We start from the raw sequence: 20,339 nt of genomic DNA, 5'->3' as shown, positions 1-20,339 counted from the left end.
CAAATGAGACCCTTGGAGCAGAGTCTCTGAAATGCTCACACTGTGGTGATGCTGCTCCCTGAGCGGATGCAGGCACACCAACGCCAGCATCTGTTCTTCCGCTCAACCTACTCTGCTTCAGACAAGGACAAGGTTGTCTCTGGGTTTTCCTTGTTTGTGTCAAACAAGATGGATGCCTTTTGAAATGGTCTCAAACACAATGTTAAGTAAAGCAAATTACTGGAAGAAACTGGAAGACTGAGTATTTTAAGAGAAAGTGTGAAAGTTAAGTCTATGTCAACAAAGTCACCGTAGGGTGTTCCACATGCTTGGTATGATTTGTGGTATGATATAGTAGACATGTGTAGCATGAATTCTATTTGGTATTAATAATAAAAATCCAGAGTCAGATCGTAGGGGATGAAAGCCGAGAAATTAGAGAAGCAGTACAACCAGCCACTAGAGAGACCTTTTACCTCTACCGAATCTTCAGACCAAAAGGGCGATCCTGTCCTCAGACTGCGTCCTCTGACTGACTCTTCAGACTGCATCTCCAGACTGCAGCCTCAGACTGCAATGAGCTTCTGTCTCCTCCCGCCTTCTATTCTTGTCTCCACCTCCCTAGTGCTGGGATTAAAGGTGTGGGATCCCAAATGCTGAGATCAACTCTGTGTGAGCTCTGTTTCAATTTCGTGTAGCCCAGGGTGGCCTTGAACTAACAGAGATCCACCAACCTCTGTCTCCTGAGTCTTGAGATTAAAGGTGCGTGCCACCACTCCCTGGCCTCTAGCGGCTTAGCCTTGCACTCTGATCTTCAGGCAAGCTTTATTTGTTGAAACACAAATAAAATATCACACAGACAAGATTTATTCTCACCCTATGAATAGTGTCCATAGATATTCATGTGTGCTCCAACACATCAGGCACTAATTGCCAATTCTTATCTAATCACTTCCTCTTTCCTTTCAATAAAAGTTGACTTGGACCTTAGACTCTCAACAAATCATGCATTTAAGATGGATGGTTTCTATTTAGGGCTTCAATACTTCAATACGCTCTTTGTGTTCTTAAGTATGGAGTGATTATTACAGGCAGCAAATGGATTTTGTTTGCTATTTGGTTTTCTAGTGTAAGTTGTCTATGGAGTACTGAGTGAGCAGGGAGATGGCGGCATCCCCAAAGGAGTGAGGCAGGAGATCAGGGACAGAGGGAGTTTAAAATCCCTTCATGTTCTACGGATATTGACTTTTACCTGGAGAGATGGAGTAGGTAAGTTCCGCACTGAGTCCTTCATCGAGGTCCTTTGCAAAGACGGTGGTAACCAGGGTATTAACTGGCTGACCTTCCAAAGCCTGCCATGGAGACAAACAGCTTACTGGTGAGTCAGTGGAGCCTTAAGGGGTGCAGTAGTAGACCATTAAATCAAAGAGAAAGTATTTTTAAAAAATACAGTATATCAAGCACCTACTAACAGTTCTAAAATCTGCGTGCCACTCAAATGTCTATCATCAGAAAGTACATGGATAGAAGTCTATGGAAAGATTCCACCTTTTATCTGTTTTAATTTTGAAGACGTTATCTGGAGCATTTGAGCCAAAGATGCAAGTAAATTAATTACAATGAAGTCAAATTAAATATCTTTCTATTTTTGAAACTCTTAAAGAATCTAGTATACTCTCAACAGCTTATTGAGTTGTTGTTCAGGCTGCTTGCTACAATCCAAACTATGCCCAGCACAAAGATCTGCCTTTATTTCAGAAAACATATCTCACTGTGAGTAGGAATTGTTCTGGAGCGATAATGCGTGCCAATCACGGTGCTGATCACCCCAATGTAACACAAGGTATTTTTATGATACCATAAAAATCACTCCAATAATGTTCCTTTTGCCAGAATTTTTCCTCAGCTCTTGCTTTGGAAGATTGGCTTAAATTTCCTAACTTCCTCAGCATCCTTTGGATTTGTTCACTACGCAAATTTGATCAGGGTTTAAACACTCAATTCAAGTGTTTGGAGATCAATAGCTGCTAAGTTTTTTATACATATGATCCATATTAAATATATATTCTCTTATGAAGAGTGTTAAAGAATGGGCTGATGTATTGCAGAAATAATAAACATACAAAACATGGAAAAGACAAGACAGGTTTTATGTATACATGATTACAAGTTTGGCGTGTGCGTACAAAACCCAACTTCTACGGTCTCTGGATGGGTACTCACTCATGTGGGAACTACACACTGATCCCAAGGACTGCCTCTGTGACAGCAACTGCTCAAAGATGCCGGCAACGCCGAGGAAACCCACCCAGAGTGAGCGTGACAGATACTGGGGTGGCATTGTGTCTATGTGCAACGGACAGACTATATTTACTTTAACCAAAATGGAGGTGGAATTCTGGAGTGCACACAGACAGTTTCTTTATGTTTTCAGCTAGCCTTTTAGCACACACATGAGAGTCTATGTTGTTAGAATACATGCTATGCCATCGTACCACGACTGACGACAAATTCCCACCTTTGACCACAAGATGGCGCTCAAAACAAATGACTGTTAAAAAAAAAAAAAAAAAGCTCACAGTAAAGCGGCTTCACAGACCTTGATGTGAAATTCCTTTCCAGGGAGACACTGTGGGAAGAAAGGCCTGTTGTCGTTGATGTCCGTGATCATGACATAGACCACCATGGTAGCGTTCCGTGGTGGGGAGCCGTGGTCCGTCACCAGGACGGTCATGTGATGATGCCCCTGGTGCTCACGATCCAATGCCAGCCAGTTGATCAGCTCACCTGGGAACACAGCAGAACAAGACAAGCATTGTGCACCGGGATACAGGCACGATGGTGACAAACCACGTCCAAAATAATCAACTGAGAGGGAAACGAAATTAAAAGCTTCGACCCTCGAGACCACTCACATACAAAGTAATTCTGCTCAGTGTGACCGAAAGAAGTTGCCGCCTGCTCTGCTGGTGAGCACCTATAATCTCAGCAGTCAGAGAAGCAGAGACAGCTGGTCACGAGTTCAAGGCCAATCTGTGCTAAATAATGAGACTGTCCATCAAAACAATCGCCAGAAAACACCACTTGAAAAATTCTTCATATTTCAAATGACCCGCAATTAATCATTTGTAACCCTGCCCCATAAATTCATAAAAACAAATGATTTGGAAGATTTATAATGCCTGTTTATTGGCCCTTATGCTGCTTCAGAGAAGAAGGAAAACCTGTAGGCTATGCATGCAGAGTTCTGAATTTGGTTCCCGGATGCCCGCCTGCCAGGCTCTCATGGCTGACTTCCTTAGGGTTGCTTCTCTGAAACAAACACCACTGAATGTTTGACAGTGTTTTCTAAACTGTAGGCTACTGGCCACTGTTATCATGCCTTTGCAATAACTTGAAAAACATTCCCTGGGCAGTGACCTATCATTTATACATGCCATTTTTTCTTACATTTTTTATTGATTTTATTGAGCTATATACTTTTCTCTGATCTCCTCTCTCCACCTCCCCTTCTGCCCTCACCCATGACCCCCATGCTCCCAATTTACTCAGGAGATCTTGTCTTTTTCTACTTCCCATGCAGATTAAATCACATCATTTTTTAATTCACAAAATGTCTGTATAGTAAAATACAGTGAAAATTACCCAAATAACTATCAATGCTCTTCCAAACTTATTTTGTAATTCTTGCTTAGAAATGTGCTGTCTTTAGTAAATTCCCTCATGTTCATTCTTGAAGACTCGGTGTAAGCTACTAAGGGCCCGTCCTCATTGCCACAGGCCTACCGAGGCCGCACACTTCTTAAGGCTGCATCTCTTTCTGTCCAGCCTTGCCCTGGCTTCCTTGCCAATTTTGAATAAATCTATCTGTGAGAAAGCAAACATGAAGCGGCTATCACCAAACATTCTTATTGCTTATTTTTCTTCACTACTAATCCAAATAAAATGATACTGTATATAAAAAAACTAAGATGAAGAAGAAAGTCTATGTCTGTATGAGTTACTTAATCGGTGAGCCTAAACACAGTGTTTACCGAAACATTTTCTACATCAACCATATTTAAATAGTGTTTATTGTAACTGGGATTCTAATAAATCATACACACAACAGAATTTTTAAACTTCCAATCTGTACCTCTGAAAACCCCAACTCTAGATTAGCAAATGGGGTTTATTTCATGAAAATTGCCCAAACAGGTGGCTTCCCTCGTCTCTGGCATCTCTCACTTCAGTGATCAGTGTGTTTCCAGGTTTCTTGTATGTGACTAAGACACACTGTGTTCTGGGGACTGAAGTATGAATTTCCAAATATAATCACACCTTGTATCCAGTTTTTAAATTGAGGTATCAGAGAGCAACCATATCACATTTGATTAACCCTCTTTCTCTCTTGTTCCTTACCAAAATGAGAGCATAAGGACATAAATGTTTCTAGTGACTTTGAAATCGTAACAAATCACTCTCTAGTTGACCTTGATGGCATTTATTTTTTCACAAAACATAATCTTGACCTTTTTGGTATGCCTCAAGAGGAACGGTAGACGACAAACCATTTTTCCCTCTCCATAAGCAGAGAACACCAGGGTTCTCCATACAGGAGGCAACTGGCATTGTAGGGAGCAGGGAGCACAAACAGGTGGGTTTCAGGAATGACTGTGGAGAGTGAGGCCTCCCGAGAGAGCCGCCCCAAACAAACCTTCGCACAGGACATGGGCAGTACAGTTCTGGCCATATCTCTAGGGCAGAATAGAATTGCAAACAATCAAAAACTGCTTAGTGCTTAGATGCATTCTGAGAACATATCCGCAACCAGCTTCATCACCGTGCAAACACTATGGAGTATACTAGCACAGACCTAGCTGGGAGGCCTTCGTGGCACACCCCTGCCACACACTCCACGCTTGGGCTGTGAACGTGAACAGCCGGTCACTGCACCGCACACTGAAGGCAGCTGTAACAGAGAAGTAGCCGCGCTTCCAAACTAACTAGAGACAGTAGGAGCAGGGGTGCATGGGAGTTTTTCAACCCCATTGTAATTTCGTGGACCACTGTCTTAACTGCAACCCATCTTTAACTGAAGCAGTCTAAGCCTGGGCTGGCACAGGCAGTGTGTAATGTAAAAATAAAAGAAGACAGAATCGGGGGAGGCGAGATTCTTCTCAATGTTATCTTCATTTTGAAATCACAGCACTATACTAAAAGACTGTGTTTCCCAAAACCCAACTTTAAAATTTCTTCGTGCTGAAACCATGTCTGAAGATTTGAGATTTTTTTTCGTTTTTATTCTGATTTTTTAGAGATATGGATGAAGGAATAGTACCTGTGTTAGGATTCATCTTGAAGAATTTTCCATCCGTCAGCAGGAAATACGACAGCTGCCCATTCTTCCCGGAGTCAGCATCTTTGGCTGTCATTTTGCCTATCACCCCTAAGGGGATAGGGCTCTCCTCAACTTTCAAAAACACCTTGCCCTGCAGGAAGGCCGGGGAATGGTCGTTTTCATCCAAGACATGAACGATGACCAAAGTGCTTGCATTCTGCAGCAATCTGCTCTCCGGGATCCACGCCAAAACTTTAAGCCTGTGCGTCTGTGTAGATTCATAGTCTAGCTGTCGCTGCAGGGAAATCCACCCTGTGTGAGGGTGGATTCCAAACACTGTAGAGTCCACGTTGACATCCAGGGAGTATGTCGTCTTAGCGGCTGGGTGCTGTGGCTGCAGCGGGTAGGCTTGTACCTGCAAGATTTGAGTAGTCAGCGGGAGAGACTCGCTAACTTCCACTTGATAGACCAAATTTTCAAAAGCCACGGCTGGCCTTCGTTCTTGGCGTTCGATGACCACTGTGAGCACCAACCGGGATGCCTGGGGAGGAGTGCCTTGGTCCTCAGCCACCAGGGTCAGCCTGAGGTCCCCGTGGCCCTCCAGACTCTCCCTGAGGTACAGTACCCCGCGACCTCGGTCCATGCTGAACATGCTTGGTTGAGGGTTTGCAATGCTGTACCGGACCAGTCCGTTCAGCCCGCTGTCTCTGTCCTCTGCGCGTGCAAGGTACAAGGCTGTGCCAGGTGGAGTGGTGGGGGAGACCCTAATCTCATCCGAGGCCGTAGGAAACTCGGGACGGTTGTCGTTGACATCCATGACAGTTATGTTCACTTCCGTGCTGCTGCCGACCGGGGAGCTGCCGAGCTGCGCCTGGACAGTTAGGACAACCATAGGCTGGGCTTCGTGGTCCAGAGGCTTCAAGGTGCGGATGCTGCCCAGCCACCTGTGAATGGAGAAGGTTCCATCCAGATCGCCAGAGGAAATTCGGTAAGAGATTGGTTCTGAGGAATCTGAAAACAGAGAAAAGTAAAGAAGCAATTGCCCGTCGTGGAGAAGAACGTGGTGAAGCCTCTGCCATCCACAAGGGTTGGTGAGACACGTGCTTAAGGCTTTCTTAGGGATCGAAGAGAGCTTCCAGTGGACAATAAATACGCCATTGCTGTCTTTATCTTTCATGCGTTAGGTAGGAGAGAACCACATTAAGAAAATAATGTCAACATCTTTTTCAAGAAGCCAAGCTAAATTTATGTTGGTATTTTTCTATAATGTCCACCTTGTGGATGTCAAATATCCTCCACAGAGGTGGAAAGACAGAGGGAAGAAAGGACAGGAAGGACCAGCTCTCACAGGGGGGTCTCTTTCCAGACTCTGTCCTGAAGAGGCACCACTACACACGGCAAGAAAGCCAGGCATGAATATTTGCTCAACTGCTATGTGGATTAGCACAAAATCTTAAATCAGTCAAACTGGGAGCAAAAAAGGAATGCTTAAATAGAACACATTTACGCTAAGACACGGTGTAACTTACTGTGTAGTAAAAGGGAGTTATAGGTAGTTTAGCTGGAAAGCTATATAAAGTAAGTATGTGGGTTGTAGTTATGAAATAAATATAGTTTTAAAAAAATATTCAAGTACATGCACTTTGCACACCATGATTATTCTGTACTATATTAAGCATTCTTTTGAAAATGCCTGTTCTTTCTTTTTTACTTTTTCTTTCTTTCTTTCTTTCCTTTTTTTTTTTTCTTTAGGTTTTTCAAGACAGGGTTTCTCTATAGCTTTGGAGCCTGTCCTGAAACTAACTCTTGAGACCAGGCTGGCCTCGAACTCACAGAGATCCGCCTGCCCCTGCCTCCCAAATGCTGGAATTAAAGGCATGCACCACCACTGCCTAGCGCCTGTTCTTTCTTTATCAAGAATTGTGAGCTAGGCGGCAGCAATGATGGGACAATAAGCAGGCCGAGAGCCGCACATTCCATTCATTTTGTGTGGACTGAAGGCAATACTTAAGGTTGCATGACCCGACAAAGCAGGAAATTGCACAGTAATGGACTTGGGGGCAGCATTGAGAATTCAGCACTTACTCAAGGACTCCCTTGCCTTCACCGTCCCAACAAGAGTGTCCTTGGGCACGTCTTCATACACGGAGAAAGTGTACTTAGGCCTTTCGAACTCCGCAGGAGCCAGCGTGGTTTGCAGAATGTGGATGGTGACGTCAGCATTTGTGGCAGCCGTGAGTCCACCACCGTCTCGAGCGCAGACCATCAGAAAAAGTGTGGTCGCTTCCAAATGGCTGAGAGCTGATGTTAAGTAGATAACACCTGGGAAGATGAATGAAAACATCAGCGGGGAAGCGACTGGCAGTGATTGCTAATGCAAGTGTCTGGTCTATAAGGTTGACTGTGTCATGTTTAATTTTATGAGTTCACTTGACCGGGTCTTTGGTTTTCCCATTTCATCATATAGGATTCTGAGTATGTGTCAATCAGTGTTTGAAGATGAGATTAACATTCAAAACCTAAGGCAGAATACATCATCTTTCTAAATATAAGTGGGTCGTATCCAATTAGTGAAGGCCTGGGCAGAGCACAAGAGCTAACACACCTCAAGTGGAAGTTGCCAGCCCCCCTAACTGCGTGAGCCAATTTCTTGTAATCAGTGTCTTCACATACCATTGGCTGTTTCCCTGGGTAATTTCAATTGATACATCTATCTTACAACAAAGGAACTTGAGCATGCTTGTAAAAAGGATGTCCAAATTCCTCCAAGCAATCATTTCTAAAGTTTAAGCATTAGACATTTGGGGGGCATCTCATCTCATCAGAAGAATTTATGCTGCCCCCCCCTTTTTAGTCTTACTATGATATCACCAACTCCAGATGATGGAATAACATCTCTTGTGTTCTAATGAGGAGCTAACGCATCTCGGGTGACCACAACCTGCCTGGGTGTCAGAATCCTAAAAGAAGTTCAGAGTTATTCTCGGCCACTGTGATTGATTAGTTTTGTCAAGTTGACACCACCTCGGGTCTCCAAGGAACAGCGCCTCCATGAGGGATTAGCTAGGTGGGGCTCAGCTGTGGATGTGTCTTTGGGGAACTGTCTTGACTGATGCAGGAAAGATCAGTCTGAATGGGCAGCACCATTCCTAAGTTTGGGGGCCCGGAAATGCTTAAGAGTAGAGAAAGTTGGCTGAGATGCATTTATTCTCTATCTGTTATGGGATGTGATATGACTAACCAGCTCAAGTTCCTGCCCTGACCTCCCCATAATAGTGGACCTACAGCTGTGCAACCTATAACCTGAACTGTAGGCCAAATATACTCTCTCAAGTATGGTGCTTTTGGTCAGGGTCTTTTAGCACAGCCACAGAAAAGAAACTAAGAGCTACAGAGAGAGTTAGAGACCAGCCTGAGACACATGCAATACTGCCTCAAAATGAATGAATAAATAAATAAACAAATGCCCAAATAAAAAAATCAACAATTTTAATTCCCTGATACTAAGTCTCCCAGAAAGTTAATGTAATAATACAACACCTCTAGTTTCTTTTACCTCCTGGTTTATCGAGGTATAAGTGAGACATAAAATTATACCAGCTCAAGGTGTAGAATGTCTTCATCTTTATTTGCTAGTCTGTCCAAACCCTCAAAACTCATTCCACAGATAGTTTTTAAAATAATAGAATATAAATTGCTTCATTATTCTAGTGGGGCACTGTTGGGAAGATTGTAGAACCTTTGGGAGTTGAAGCCTAACTGGGAAAAGTGGACATGGGGAGAACTGCCCTTAAGGTTATTGACCCTTTTCAGTTCCCACCTTTCTCTGCTATCCTGCACCACGGAGACATGAGCAGGAGCCTTGAATGCCCGCTGCCACAGTCTGATGGATGTGGTCTCAAACCACGAACAAAATAATACATCTTCCTTTAGCAGAGGCTACCCAAACGGTTACCAAAACTAGAAGATGCATTAGTCAGTAGGAGCTGCTACAGCAAAAATAGCATGTCTCAGGAGGCCTGAACAGTAGAAATTTACTTTCCACAGATCTGGAGACTGGAAAGCTAACCATCAAGGCAACACAGACCTGCCCCCCCCCCCCCCCCCGCAAAATAAAATCCAGTAAGTGCTTTCTTGACAAGTTTGTAGCTAGCTATCTTCGTATCACATCCTCACAGGGCAAAGAAACTAGACTTTGGTCTTTCTTTCTAGGGACATTCTGCTTTTCTCTTGTGTAAAGAAATACAGAAGTCAAGGTACTTTCCATCAGGGCAGAGAAGGAAGGACAGAAGGTGCATGAAGAAGTTGGTCACATTGTGTTCAGTCAGAAAGAAAAAAGCAATGGATGTTGTCCCAGCTCACTTTATCCTTTCATACAGACCAGAATCCCAAATTGTGGAATTTTACAAGTGTTTCTACCTCAATTAACCTCAACAAAATAACCCTCCATAGGCACCACCAGAGATTCATCAGCAAGACAGTCCTCCATAGGCACCCCCAGTGACCCACCAACAAGAAAATCCTCCATAGGTTCCCCCAGAGGGTCATCTCCCCAGTGATTCTCATTCTTAACAACCTGACAGTTAAGACCGACCATAACAGGTGCTGATCTCATCATGGGGTTCTATCAATCAAAACATCACCTAAATATAATCAACCATGAAGACCCTGCCTCCCAATGCCATCCTGTTGGGGGTAAGAGTTTTATCCCTTGGATCACAAGCATAAAACCAATAACATAAGGGCAATGTCTAAAATGTTTAAACTATAGTATCAACACAACGGCTAACAGAATGGAATCACACAAGGCTCCAGATTCCTAGTCCATTTAGAGGTTAGTCCCAGAGACCCTGAAGTCTGTGAAAGGTTTCCTTTAGTTCTTACTTTTTCACACTTGAAAATCAATGAATCATGGAGGAAAATTACCCTGTAACAACGTAGCTCACCTCGAAAACTCAGTCTAAAATGGGAAACACCGGAATACTTGAATCCACAAATACAATTATTTTAAAGACAATGTTCCAGAATTCTCCTCATTTATAACTTACTACAAGAGGCCTCCAAACAGATTCCATTGTAACCCTTCATTTAGATGACAGTCCAGGGACCCTGAAAAGTCATGTACTTATGGAATTGCATTCCTTTTAAGACCATACAGGTGGCCTAGAGAGATGGCTCAGGGGTTAAGAGCACTGTGTGCTCTTTCAAAGGACCTGAGTTCAATTCCCAACAACCACATGGTGGCTCACAACAATCTGTAATAAGATCTGGTGCCCTCTTCCGGCATGCAAGCAGAACACTGCATTAAAATAGAAACACATTTATTTTTTTTTTAAATAAAAAGACCATACAGACTAGCTACTGTCCTAGAGGAGACACTCTGGTGTTGAAATGATATAATTAAGATTATATCAAATCTTAATCATATGCATTAAAATTTTTCCCTTCTAATTGATATATTCACTTTTTAAGGCATATGGAATTGTAGTTTCTGTCACAAAACTAAACACTCAGAATGCCTTGATTCTTAATGACATTATCTGACGTGAGACTCTTACGAATCCAAGTCTTGTGAACTTGCTTACGATGGCTTATGAAAGACATATCCATGGGAGCTGCATGGACAGTTTAGCTACGGTGGTATGCCAAGAGCATGGGCTCATTCTCTGAGTTTTAAAGTAGCCATCTCTCTCTTGCATTCTGCACTCCACGACAACTGATTGAAGTCTGAGGTGTTTATATGTCCTTGCCTTCAAATGCTAAGAATGTTAGGCTTCTGATTCTATATGCTAGTTTTATGTTCTCGGCACTAGGTCACCTCGTGGACGATGATGATTAAATTTGAACAGAATCAGACTGCACATAGACCTGGCATCTGAGACATTCTCCTTGTGGGGAGCTGATTCATAGAAGCAAGGCAAGAAACCCATTCCTTCGAGTTAATGGAGTAATAAAAGAGACCATGGAGACCGAGTCTCAGCCTCAGATCCAGCTGCCTCCCAACCCTGCTTCTGTCAGCTGTGGAATGACACCATTTAGTGTGCAGATTCGCTGTGAGGCTCAGGTGAGCATATGCAAACAGGTGTTTTAGCATTGGCCTGACATTAACTGTCTCCATGGTACAGCACCAGCTCCCTTTCCTTCGTCCTAAGGACTGCGGGGTTAGGTAAATCATTCCATGTAGCACAGAAAATAGAATCATTTATGACGAGTGATCAATTCAGCGTTCTTCTTCAGAAAGGTAAAGGTGGGACCATCAGAGTAACATCAATATTCCATGAAATCCTGTGAAAATGAGTACGTAAGAAATTGACTCGAAGCGCTGACCAGGGAACCATCTGCCATCACGACTTCATGTCTAGCAGTCACAAAGAAGAATTTTGGAGAATTATAGCCCCTCCTTATACCAGCATATCCCACTTCCTCTAATAAAATGGCAGCTTTATATAACCCAGCCTTAGACAGATGTGCATTTCCTATTTGGCTTAATCTTGTGGATGGTTCTATTACCCATATTGCTCATTGGTTTATATATGTCCATTGCATATTTAATTTAATAGTTTAAAAATACTTAAAGAATCTTTCCTAACTTTGTAAACCTAGATACTGACATGAGCAATTGTCACAAGTATGACAGCTCCCATGTGGGAGTCCCAAATACCCTACCCGCAGACTAGGCTGAAAGACCAGAGGCTCCTCCTCCTCTCTCACTTGGTCACATGACATATTCTGAAAATTCAAGAGGACCAACCGCACATATCTACTCCCTCCAACCTATCACCAGCCTAGTCCTAACATGTGATTAAAGTATTCAATCTAAAGGAAAATCTTTTCCGAAGCCAGACCAAAACTCCTAGAATACCCGAGGCCTATGTAGTTGATTCTGTCACCTGAAGGAAACCCATGAAGAAGCCACAATTTTGGCAACAATAGAGTGAAGAATACCATATTATCTGAAGACTAGATCACTGTAAAGTCAACAAAGTCTGCTCCCAAAATGCATATCTACTTACAACCTGTGAAGTAGGTTTTCATAATAGGGTCTGTGCATGAAACTCAAGTGTCTCAATATGAAACCACCCTTGACTTATGGTGGTCTCCAAATCCAATGATTGCAGTGCTTCTAAGAAGAAAAGAGCTGAGTGATGGTAGTACACACCTTTAATCCCATCACTTTGGAGGCAGAAGCAGGCAGGTCACTCTGAGTTTGAGGCCAGCCTGCTCTACAGAGTAAGTTTCAGGACAGCCAGGGCTGTAACACAGAGAAACCCTGTCTTGAAAAATAAGGAGAAGGAGAAGGAGGAGGAGGAGGAGGGGTGGGAGGAGGAAGAGGAAGAAATTAACAAAGAAGGTCACACAGAGATGAGGGCAAGGTTGGAGATGTGCTGCCAGGAGCCGAGAGTTACTAGCAGCTGCTGGGAGTTCTCTGGAAGAGAGAACACTTAGTTTTCAGAATCCACAGGCACCAAGTCCTTGGTTTCAGAATTCTGGCCTCCAGAACTGGGAGTCGGTATTATGCTGTTATTTAAGGTCACTGGGTCTGTGGTTTGCTACAACAGCCCTAGGAAAGCGCTCAGATAGTGACCTGGTGGAGCACAGTCTTTAAAGCTACAGAGCCTTGGTTTCCAGGGATGACTTGACTGATCCTGCGTAGGCCCCTTCTCTCTTCTGTGGATTACCTTCTGATTAAGGGAAAATGGTTAAAATGGTCAATATGGGCAGAATATGGAAAAAAGCCAGTGACTTGTAGGAAATGGTTAATAATATTGCCAAAAACTGAGTTATCACAAATTTAGTTTAAAGACCTTGACTGACTTTTGTGGTTTTAGAATCAGGTCACACCTCATGGTTAAAATGTTCTCAATGAGCCAAGCATAGGAAGTTGACTTTATAGACAGAAAGGGGTAAAGAAAGAAGAAACAGAGAAAGGGATGAGTCATTTCAAAGCTATTTTTCTTATAAAGATTAAAGCAAAAGGTAATTCCCTATGACACTGGCTAAACCTGCCTGATTTATGGATCGGGATCTGAACTTTCTCCTGACATCATTCAGAAAGTCATGTGTGACTGACTCCATGTGGGTTTGGTCTGTGGAGCCTGGTTTATAACCGGTAACCCAGTACAGATTCTGCTTAATGCTATTCATTATTATTAATAGACTAGAGCTGTATATTGTTACGCCTTTAAAGCATATAATTTGCCTGCTCCTTCATAGGAAGATTCTGACAATGGGTACAAACTATTTCTGAAATATTTTTAAAAAGATTAAGTACACACAACAAAGCCACGCTTCCATTATTGCTGCGCTTCCTGTCTATGTAGGGTTCAGCGGCTAGAGGAAATTACAGCCTGCGTAGAGAAACTCGTGTGTGTGTGTTAGCGCGTGTGGCAGTTGTAGCCAAATGCTGACTCACGTATGTATTTCAGTGCTGCTATAATTACTTTCCAAAACATAAACAACGAGATAACTGACAGATGCTGCTGGAATGATAAAAGAGAAGGTTAGTTTATTTTGATGCTCTAGAAAAAGCAAAATTAGACGATGCATAACCGATGCCAGGATATCTGTGAGGAGCGGTGACAAACAAAACGATTCCTTCTCCCTTTATTGTCTTCTGGACTGTCTCTGCTCGAGCCCAGAGGATGGACTCTGCGCATCTGAAGATTTCTGCTGTGACAGGATGAACTGATGCCTGCTCCACATAACCGTCTCACAGGAGACAGAGCAGCACACTGAGCATCTGAGTTCCCTGGGAGACAGAACACTAGCCACATCTGCCTGCCGAGAGTCTATGGAGCTCAGAGAGCAGCTAAGCATGAAGCAGACATGCAACAGAGCTACAGGCACTTCCAGTTTACCTCAGCGTAGAATACCGAGACCCCCACATACATTGTAGGGGGCCCTCTAAATGGTCAGAAACATATGGTTTATTACCGTCACTTGTTACATCAACACCTTATTTTTCAAGGCATAGCAAAGGCTCAGTAACTTCATAAAGGAAAACTGTTCATAGCCCAGAAATATTTTGTCCTGAATTGCTTTGCCTTTAAATACCTTACTAAATCTGAATAATTTGGTTAGATTCTCTAAATATGCTCTATTTTCTCTAAATATGTAATATCCAGCATTAGAGACATTAAAAATCATTTGACAGCTGGAGAGGTGACTTTCCAACAAAGACAGCTTCCTGCTGTCCAGAGGACCTAAGCTGGGTTTACCTGTGCCTACATTGTACAGCTCACAACCACCTGTAACTCCAGCCTCAGAGGATCTGAATTCCTCTTCTGCTGCCTCTAGAACATCTGCACCCACGTACACACAGAGACACACAGATACATCCGTACACATACACACACACACACACACACACACAGATACACCCCACACACATGCCCACACACAGACACACAGATCCCAGTCATCCCGTAGCCTGTCACCTCTACTGACAAGACTAAATGAGGAGTCCATTCTAAACCAATTAAGGCTGGCATCATGAGCAACAGCTTCCTTTATCCTCAGCTAACTGTAACAGCATGGGAGAGGTAGATCACCATCCCTCCAATCACAAAAGGCGTAGGACCTGGAATCCATCAGAGCGAGGCTCCTGGAGGCAGATCTCCCCACCACCTTCACCAAGCATGCTCAGAATGTCTGCAGAGGCAGCGCTTTTCGGCTGTGGTCTTGTCAAGTCTCGTGACATTACCTGCCACTCACATGAAATGAGACAAGTGCAGGACATCCAAACTACAGAAAGGAAACTTATGGGGAACTTCTGTTTCTGCAATGACCCCTGGACTCCTTTTCCCAAAGCAAGTGCTTTGGAAAATGTGAGCATACATCCTCTGAAATAATAAGTCAACAATAAAAAAGGCTAAAAGTTGAGTCATGTCAGGAGACATTAAGCAACACACCGAACTGAGCCTTGACACGGATAATCTGCCAAAGCCTAGTGATCTTGAGTGAGCTTCCCCTTTAGTGACCTCGTGGTGTTCCATGGGCAGAAAACCAGACCACAGTCTCTAGAACAGGCCAGGGATTGAGAGTCTGTCCAGACTTTGTCTGATAAAATTATCCACCAAGTTTCAGTTGAAAGATGAACTAGAAATAAATCGTTTCATCTCCAGTGGACTACACAGGAAATTGTCTGACTTGAAACTCTGAGCTAGAGGTAGTAAGCATTTCTTTTGAGAATTCCTGAATATGAAACAGCTCTTGTCTTAATCTGCAGTCTGGATTAACAATACAGATAGCGTGGGAAATTGGAAGCAAAAAGACAGTTTAAGCGGTTCAGACATAGCCCTGGGGATGACCTCGGTGAGGCAGCATAGGCCAGACACGCAGGATGCCTGGGGTTCTATGGAATGCATGTGTGTGTGTGTGTGTGTGCGTGCACGCGTGCGTGCGTGCGTGTGTGTGTGTGTGTGTGTGTGTGTGTGTGTGTGTGTGTGTGTGAGAGAGAGAGAGAGAGACAGGAGAGAGAGAGAGAGAGAGAGAGAGAGAGAGAGAGAGAGAGAGAGAGAGAGAGAGAGAATAAGAGTGAGGACAGATATATCCTTAAGACATTTGAACAAAAGCAAGACACAAGAACTTCCAGAGGATCCACCCTCATTCTTAGGGTTCAAAGAATTCTCTCAATAAAGATCCAAGCTCACGGTTTAAAAAGAAAAAGAGTGAGGAAACACATTAGCGTGAATGAATCTGAGAAGCAGTGATTGATTTAAACAGGAAATGACTTAACGAAAGAGACAAATGTTCAGATTCTCAGCACCCACATCAAAGAGCATACACCTACAGTCACAATGCTGGGAGAAACAGGCACGGGAGCTTTGCCAGTCGAGGCAAACCATCAACCTCTAGTATCAGTGAGAGATCCTGGCTCAAAAAACAAGATGGGGAGTTAGAGAAGACACCTGCTCAGAGGAGTGCCCAGCATTCCCTTGCCACACTGTCCTTGTCAGCAGAGATCACGTCCCACTGCCATTAACTGGGTAGAACATAAGGAGACAAAATTTAGGAGGTCTATGCATAGATTGACTTTTCCCCTCCTATTTAAATTTATTTGAGGCAGTTGACAGCTCTTCCTCTGTCCCAAAGTGAAAATTCAGAAACCTCCTATGACTTCAATAGTCATTATCAACCAGTTAGTAATGTAATCTCTTCTGATATTTAAGGTTACTGTTGTAACTTAATAAAGCATAAAGGACATCAGAACTCTAGCCTTCCTGTGAAGTTTAGGGAGGAGGCACGCTCCACATCAGGTCATTGACTCCTCCTCTTTCTCTTTGGTTAGCTCATGCCCTCCCCCTCACCTCATTCGCAGGAGTTTCTGAACCATCCATGATTGAAGCAAGGGAAGAGGAGGAGGAGGGTGGATAGGAAGCTCTTTCCTGGCAGATGCTGTCACAATAACATGGCATAACAACTTCTTAGACTCACGTTCTTCCCCGGGGATTGTGTCAGTCTGAGTTCCATTACTAGGCCAAACACCCAAGAGAATCAGCTAAAAGGGGTTTCGTTTGGATCATAGTTTTGGCTCGATGCAAATCACATGTAAGGTAGTTCAAGTCATGATTACGTCTCCTACGTTGTGTTTAGTCTCCTTGTGAGCTTCCTGTGTTGATGAAAGCAAGAGATGATCTATCTGAAAAGGGAGAGTGTGGGCAACAGAATGTTGGAAAGTTCTATCTGCTTTGTGGTCCCTTAGCACTGTTGTATGAAGAGACAACCTACCACAACAACACATGACAGAAGAAGCAGAGACAGAGAAGGGGACATAGTCCCAAGATTCCCTTCAAGGGCACCTACCAAGATCCCTACCTCTCCCCTTTAGTCTTGTTTCCTAGAAGATACAACATCTCCCAGTAAGTAGCATGCTAGCTGTGTACTAAGCTATGATCCAATAGGCCTGGGAAGGACTTTCAAGCTAACCACTGTAGAAGGTGTACTCTCGGCTACTTTGCAGCTGCTTTGTAATTTCTAATCTGAAGCTGTCTCCGTGGCATCTTCACTCAGAATGTTTATTACTACTTCTCCTCTTCTGAAGAACCGAGGGTATGCCCCATGTGAAAAGACAGAACCTCAAAACAACACCATGGTGCTCTCTCAGAATCTACTGGATCAACAAGCAGCACAGAGCTCCGTTTATTCCTACAAGCTTCTGGAATGTGGTTTGTCTCCACTTCAGAAACTACTCCTTTATTCTGCTGCCAGATATCTTCCTTCTTCGGATTTCTCAGATGACTTCCAGGCACGAGCCTTCTGTGAACCTTACTTCTAACTCAAAGAATGTGTGCTACGTCCTCCGAATAGGCAATAAGGTGCAGGTTCCTCACGCTAGAGCAACCCATAACTCAACAGCAGCTCCCTCAGAGCTATTCATCTCCAGTCTGCCAACCTTCCAAACCTTTAGCAAGATGGGTCTCCTTTATATAACCCACATAAAGTTTACCGTTCCTGAGGAAAACAGGATTTGTTGTTCATTTTACAGCTCAAACTTTCATTTTGGTTCTTATTATAAATACCTACCTAATATTGTCCACCCCAGATCTGATTCTCTGAAATCACTGGGTTTTCTACAACTTGCCATACCAATTGGAGCTGTCCTATATAGTGCCACAGCCCATGTTCCCTCTGACCTAGCATGGTTATTCTAGATTTTGACACCTTGCACGGTTATGATAGATTTTGCACAGTTCTCACTATGGCAATTATGTTCAGCACGTAAAGATTTTCCTGAGTTACTCTTTCTTTTGGAAAACACATAGTCTCTTTGATGTGGCAGAGTAGTTGAGAAGGCAATGCTGTGTGTTTAGAATATGGGAGGCCCTGGGTCCAACCCTAATATCCGCCCTTCCCACCAAGAAAATAAAAAAAAAATAAGAGAATAAAAAGCAAAACATTGATCCTTCGACCCACAGAAGGTTTTTTTTGTTTGTTGTTGTTGTTATTTTAATGTCCTGGCCCAAAGTGGAGTTGACTGAAGAGTCCAGGAAAAGCAGCAAAAAGGGAACAACCATCAGGCACGCATGCCTGGGTCAAGGACATCTTGTTGAATGAACACTCGTCACTTGATGGAGGAGAGAATTGATGAAGTTGTGACTCTGTATGCCAAACATTACAAATGTCCACTTTCTTTAAAAGATTGAACCCCAGAAAAGACCTAGAAATCTAGGAGAGTCAGAATGTTTGAATTCAACCTGCTTTTTGTTCAGCTTTCCTGGAGCATAGCTGACAAAGAGAAAGTAGAATTTAAGTCCAGTGTGTGTGTGTGTGTGTGTGTGTGTGTGTGTGTGTGTGTGTGTGTGTGTGAGAGAGAGAGAGAGAGAGAGAGAGAGAGAGAGAGAGAGAGAGAGAGAGAGAGAGAGAGTGTTGCTTGCAGGCTTACGTGGGTCTTGAGCTCAGAAATGGGTATCATCATCAATTGTTGCTTCACAGTCTTGGGTTTTAGACAGAGTGTTTTGTGGAACCCGGAGCTTATCTTGCTAAACTGGCCAGCCACTAAGTCCCAGGAATCCTCCTGTCCCCACTTCCCCAGTGCTGGGACTACAGGTGCACACCACCATGACCAGTTTTGTTATGGGTGCTGAAGACCTAGTTTGTATACTCATACTTGGGCAACCAGCACTTTGTCAACAAACTGTCTCCATTTCATGAGGTTTACGTTCTTAAATAAGATTAACTCTAATAAAAGTTGAAGGGCCAAAAAACATCTATAGCTAATATATGTGCCTCACATAAAATATAATTATGCATCCTATGCATACTAAATAGTAAAATCATAAATCATTATGTCTTTTTTTAGCAGCTTGAAATCTGTAACACTATATCTTATCACTTTGAAGCCCAGTGATTGTTTGGCTTGCATTTTTATAATCCTTGTAAATCATGTTTAGCTATTGGTACAAGGAGCAACTTCAACCTTGAAAATCAGAGAGTGATGAATTTACAGATCAGTGGCTATTGTGTTTTAGTATTTACATACTGAACTGATCTGTTTTCCTTCTCAGTTTGGAACAACCTAGAATCATCTTCAAAGAGGGTTTTCATGAGGGATTGTCAGGATCAGTTTGCCCTATGAGCATGTCTGTGTGGCACTCTCTGGCGTTTAGCTGATGTGGGAAGAGCCAGAACCCTGTCTGAATCATTATTCCTCTTCAGGGGATCCTGAACAATACCAAAGTCAGCTAAGAGCCAGCAAGCAAGCAAGAATGTGCAGGGTTTTCTCTTTGCTCTTGACTGTGGATACGATGTGAACATCTTCTTGAGTCCGGCTCCTCAGTAAAGTTCTATGATCTGGCCCTGTAAGTTAAATAAACTCTTTTTGCCTAAAGTAGCCTGGTCTAGGACATTTTATCACACCCACTGGGAATGAAACTGCCAAGTCCTTAGCCGCGTTGTCCTTTGTCTACGTTCTGCATGATGTAACATTTTTATTTTTTTAAATCCCATTTATTAGGATGAAATGGGCTTTAGATTGATAAAGTAGCAAATGTGTAAAATGAAGATTGTCTTTCAACGGAACCTGCCATATAATTTTAAGTACGTGTCATCACTACTTCAGCAAGATTAACTTTCAAAATCAAATATTTTGGAAAGATGAGATAATCTTAACCATGGTTAAACCCTCATTATAAAATAATCTGTAGGTCATTAACCTAACTAAGCTGTAACACATGGGCTTATGGGAAAGAACAGAAATAAGAACAAAGGCCAGAATTATCCCCTAATATGGAACCTAAAATAAGTAGTTCAAAACAGTAGTAACCCAGACTATATAATATCAACACCAATTCCTTATCAAATATTGATAGCTGAAATGTCTCTTATATATTCATTCTGTGATATGGAAATTTACCAACTATTTGAGGGATTAGTTGTAGCAACAAAAAGAACTAGAATAGACATTTTACTTCACGTTGAGAACCAAAGAGCTTCTTAAGAAAAAACTACATTTATTGAGATATTCCACTAAGCTATTTGATTGAAAAACACAAGTTCAAAGGTCAGTAGCTAATTTGGTGCTTCATACTGGCTTATATAG

General features: G+C 42.9%; 1 protein-coding gene across 1 annotated transcript in view; it reads right to left on the bottom strand.

Moving 5' to 3' along the window:
• Positions 1-20,339, bottom strand: part of Dchs2 (dachsous cadherin-related 2) — a 202,184-nt gene that overhangs the window by 53,989 nt on the left and 127,856 nt on the right. Inside the window, exons 4-7 of the mRNA XM_075950639.1 lie at positions 7,385-7,621; positions 5,300-6,310; positions 2,579-2,766; positions 1,232-1,331 (exon numbers count right to left, since the gene is read on the bottom strand). Coding sequence (XP_075806754.1) covers positions 1,232-1,331; positions 2,579-2,766; positions 5,300-6,310; positions 7,385-7,621 — 1,536 coding nt within the window. The remainder of the gene's footprint in view (positions 1-1,231; positions 1,332-2,578; positions 2,767-5,299; positions 6,311-7,384; positions 7,622-20,339) is intronic.

This window comes from Microtus pennsylvanicus, chromosome 16, assembly GCF_037038515.1.
Source record: "Microtus pennsylvanicus isolate mMicPen1 chromosome 16, mMicPen1.hap1, whole genome shotgun sequence".
Classification (NCBI taxonomy): domain Eukaryota; kingdom Metazoa; phylum Chordata; class Mammalia; order Rodentia; family Cricetidae; genus Microtus; species Microtus pennsylvanicus.
This window is presented reverse-complemented; position numbering and strand designations above follow the sequence as displayed.